This window comes from Nerophis lumbriciformis, linkage group LG10, assembly GCF_033978685.3.
Source record: "Nerophis lumbriciformis linkage group LG10, RoL_Nlum_v2.1, whole genome shotgun sequence".
NCBI classification, from domain to species: domain Eukaryota; kingdom Metazoa; phylum Chordata; class Actinopteri; order Syngnathiformes; family Syngnathidae; genus Nerophis; species Nerophis lumbriciformis.
In genome coordinates, this window is record NC_084557.2 from 28,358,192 (window position 1) to 28,363,067 (window position 4,876).

General features: G+C 38.1%; 1 protein-coding gene across 2 annotated transcripts in view; it reads right to left on the bottom strand.

Annotated features, from left to right (window-relative positions):
• Positions 1-2,303, bottom strand: part of nudt4a (nudix (nucleoside diphosphate linked moiety X)-type motif 4a) — a 47,433-nt gene extending 45,130 nt beyond the window's left edge. For both annotated transcript variants that reach the window (XM_061969919.1, XM_061969917.1), the window contains exon 1: positions 1,932-2,303. In XM_061969919.1, coding sequence (XP_061825903.1) covers positions 1,932-2,093 — 162 coding nt within the window. In that variant the 5' untranslated portion in view covers positions 2,094-2,303. The remainder of the gene's footprint in view (positions 1-1,931) is intronic.
• Positions 2,304-4,876: the final 2,573 nt, after the last annotated feature.

Below are 4,876 nucleotides of genomic sequence, written 5' to 3' on the forward strand. Positions count from 1 at the left end.
GGTGAAACCTATCAATTAGGGTGGTCTCAAAAAGCAGGGATTTTTCAAATTGACTGTATGTCGGTTTTTTAAAAGTTCTCCCCCTCTGGTCAACATATGAAATAACAAGTGTGTGTAAAAATGTGAAGCCCTCCCCCTCTGGCCAACATACATAATACCAAGTGTGTGTAAAAATTTGAAGCGCTCCCCCTCTGGCCAAACTTAATTTAAAAAAATAAATAAATATGTATATAGACACATACTGTAATAACTTGAAGTAAATAATGAAGATTAAAAAACAACTACAAACAAAAAAAATCGAAAAAAATTAAAAAATTAACTAAAAGGCTTACCTTTTTTATATTTGCATAGTATGCATATATTATTAATGTTGTAAATACTAATATGTATATATCTAGTAAGGGTGGTCCTAAAGAGGTAGGCATTTTTCGGAGGTCTCAAGAAGGTAACAAATACAAGAGTGTGTGCGTGCGTTTGTGTGTGTGTGTGTGTGTATGTTTGTGCAAGCGTGGGTCCCCCCAACATTGAAGCCCTTCATACTCCCCATGGCCACTGACCAGTCGTGCAAATGTGATGATGACGTCACACCAAACGCCATGTATACATTCACGAATGTCTAAGAACTCTTTGAAATAGGGATTTTGTCTACTTTATAAAAGGACACACTTAGTGTCACAATTCGCACACCTGTGAATGCACAAGCTACATGGTCTGTTTCTTTATACTTCCTGCTTGTATTATTATGTTTTCTATTTATGCATTTGCTTTTTACACCGAGATCTCCAACTCGTTTTCGGGACAAGTTCAATATTGTGCAAGTGTAAACATGTGGATGTTCCTTAATGAAACTTTGTTTGGCTTGTTGCAAGCAATACACCATTTTTAGTATCACTATTTGTAGTATGTCCAAAGTGACTTAAGTTTATTATCATTATACTTAGGGATGTCCGATAATGGCTTTTTGCCCATATCCGATATTCCGATATTGTCCAACTCTTTGATTACCGATACCGATATCAACCGATATATGCAGTCGTGGAATTAACACATTATTATGCCTAATTTGGATAAAACCAGGTATGGTGAAGATAAGGTACTTTTAAAAAAAATTAATAAAATAAGATAAATAAATTAAAAACATTTTCTTGAATAAAAAAGAAAGTAAAACAATATAAAAACAGTTACATAGAAACGAGTAATTAATGAAAATTAGTAAAATTAACTGTTGAATGTTAGTACTGTTAGTGGACCAGCAGCACGCACAATCATGTGTGCTTACGGACTGTATCCCTGCAGACTGTATTGATATATAATGTAGGAACCAGAATATTAATAACAGAAAGAAACAACCCTTTTGTGTGAATGAGTGTAAATGGGGGAGGGAGGTTTTTTGTGTTGGTGCACTAATTGCAAGTGTATCTTGTGTTTTTTATGTTGATTTAATAAAAAAAATAAAAACACGATACCGATAATAAAAAACCGATACCGATCATTTCTGATCACATTTTAACGCATTTATCGGCCGGTAATATCGGCAGGCCGATATTATTAGACATATCTAATTATACTGTAGCCGAGTGTCCCCTGAACTGTTTGTTACAATACCATCAAACAACTGACTAACACGTATTAAAATCATACAGTACACTAAAAAGTCTGCCTATGCAAGACTATAAAAACCTGGTCACTATATTGACATATGTCAGTCACGATTTGCTAACGGCTAGTATTGCTTTGCTAACGGTTGAAAGAGATTTTACATGACCCAAAATCAAAAGCTATTCACACACACACACACACACACACACACACACACACACACACACACACACACACACACACACACACACACACACACACACACACACACACACACACACACACACACACACACACACACACACACACACACACACACACACACGACTTACTTCATCTTCGGTCTCATTTTTAAAACACAAACACGCCGCTCGTCTTTTGAAGCCTTCGCCGTCATACGTCCTGGTCTGGTTGGGCTTAAACTTCATCATGTAAAATGTTGTCCACGATGTAGAAATGGCAGCAAAAGGTAGAAAATGGCACTGTAGGTTCATACGTTCGAGACAATGCTTTATTATCCAATTAGCTTCGTCGTCTTCCACTCATGGCGTCCATTTCTAGACTTTTCCTCGTTCACGTCAGTCAGTCACGCTGTGTGCTCGTTCATTAAACCGCTGTCAACTCTCCTGACTCTACACAACACTGACTGACGTCTGAAGTCTGCAGGCTGCTGCCAGCTGATCCGAGAGCAGTGGCCGGGTCAGCCCACCTGCCAACGCGCAAAAAAGTGTGAAGTATCCCCAATTTGTAAACTGACCCAGGAACTGCAACGCGCAGAATAGAATTCGTTTAAATGTTTTCTTTTTTTTTTCTGGATATCAATTTAAAGCGGAATTTGGTTCACATATGTAACAGTGCTTACTCTAAAAATTAAGATGTTTTTATCATCTTCGTCTTTTAACCTTTTTGAACAAGTCGTGCATGCTTTTATATCAAGTCGCCTGGACGACTGCAATGCACTTTATGCTGGCATTAGCCAAAAAGCTCTCTCCCGGTTGAAGTTAGTCCAGAACGCGACGGCAGCACTTTTAACAGGGGCCAGGAGACGCCAGCATATATAACCCCAATTCTTCAGAGTTTGCATTGCCTCCCTGTTCATCTTAGAATTGATTTTAAAACCTTGCTGTTTGTTTTTAAAGCTTTACATGGACTGGCACCTCAATATATCTCGGACCTCATCCAAATTTACAATCCTGCGCTCGCTCTGAGGTCCGAGAGCCAGCTCCAGCTCGTGGTGCCCAAGACCAGACTTAAAACCAGGAGAGACAGGGCCTTCTCTGTGGTCGGCCCTAAGCTCTGGAACACTCTGCCCCTCCATGTTCAAACTGCTCCCACAGTGGACTGTTTTAAGTCTCGTCTTAAGACCCACTTTTATTATTTGGCTTTTAACACTACGTCAGTTGTGTGGTCCTCTGTTGTCCTCTGTGTTTTTAAAATGTTGATTTCTATTCACTGTTTTAATTGGTTTTACCCTTTAAAATATTTTTTAATCATATTTATTTTACATTGTTTTGTTTTATATGTATTTATTTTTTGTTTTTATTCAGTCGTTGGTGGAGCTAAGGATAATATTTGAATATTGTTTTTATTATTGTTGTGCAGCACTTTGGAAACATTTTGTTGTTTAAATGTGCTATATAAATAAAGTGGATTGGATTGGATTGAAAGAGCTATATTTATTATTTATGTAGTAGTGTGAAACATATTTGTAGGTAATAATTGTACATGATACATTGGGACAATATATGCTTTATATGTCCATTATATGGAGGGCGAAATGGGACGAATTTAAGTATCTACATCTACATCCATCCATTTTCTACCGCTTGTCCCTTTTGGGGTCGCGGGGGGTGCTGAAGCCTATCTCAGCTGCATTACCATGCGTTACCATGAATTGATTTAAGTGGACCCCGACTTAAACAAGTTGAAAAACTTGTTTGGGTGTTACCATTTAGTGGTCATTTGTACGGAATATGTACTGTACTGTGCAATCTACTAATAAAAGTCTCAATCAATCAATCAATCAATCAAACAAACATTCGGGCGGAAGGCGGGGTACACCCTGGACAAGTCGCCACCTCATCACAGGGCATAATTACCTAAATGTGTCATTAATTATCCATCCATCTATTTTTCTACAGCTTGTCCCTTTTTTGGGGTCTGGAGCCTATCTCATAGATTTAAATCTATAATAGTGTTTTTAAGTGTCATTAACCTATTTAATGTAAAACAAACATTTGAATAATTATGAGTCATTATTAAAGCATTAAATACAAAATGAAACCAATTAGATGATTAAATCGATAATCAAACCGTGAAATAAGTCATGAAATCAATAAATAAATGCTATTTTACATTAATAAATTAATTAAACTTAAAATTACCATTTATGTTTTATATATTAAATGTGTCCTATTTAGCCACTTTTTTCCTCAAGATGGCATCGCCCGCTGTAGTGTCTGCTGGTTGCGGGAGCTCGTGTCCTGTTTTTCTTGGTGTTTCCCTCGCTTTAATGTGATTTTTGCCTTTTCTCTTTCGGCACTGAACAACAACGGATGGCACTATGATTTTTGGTGCTTTTTTGTCAACTTTTGGATCTGCCTCAGGGAGCCTGAAGGCCATGTTTGCACCGGAGACCAACTGCCGGCTCTCTGCCACACCGGAGATGCGGACAAAGACGGGCCTGCGGAGCTAGCGTTGAGCGTCAGGATGGACGAGCTTCACAGAGCATGTATTAGACACTGTGGTCTCTGAGACAGATTCTTGCTCATCCGCGTAGACTAGACATTGGCTGGGGGGCTAGTGGGCAGCCTGGGACGGAGTCGGCTCTCTTGGTTGCTTTGTTGGGTCTGTTCCCGTCTCCCGACAGACGATGGCGTGGAGCACCGCAGAGGCCACCGCGGTGGTCAGTATATGGGGTGTTGAAATGGTGTTTTGTTTTGTTGCCTATGCTTGGTGCACTTGTATGTGCGCAATATTTTGTTAGTTTTTCAAAATGTTTTGTTTTTTCAATTTAAATTTTACTTTGAGCTCTATGTAGAAATAGCACCGCTGAAGTGTTAGCTGGTTGCATTTGCTCTGTTCTTTTTTAATGCCTTTTGATATTTCCCCTATTCATGTCATGTTTTACCCTTTTTTGTATCTGCATTATTTGCAACTACATAATTTTCTCATTGTGGTGTGAATAATGTCTATCTTAATAAACACATTAAAATAACTAAATGTGTCATTTAGTAATCATATATTTAAATAAATAATTAAGTCAATATATAAATCT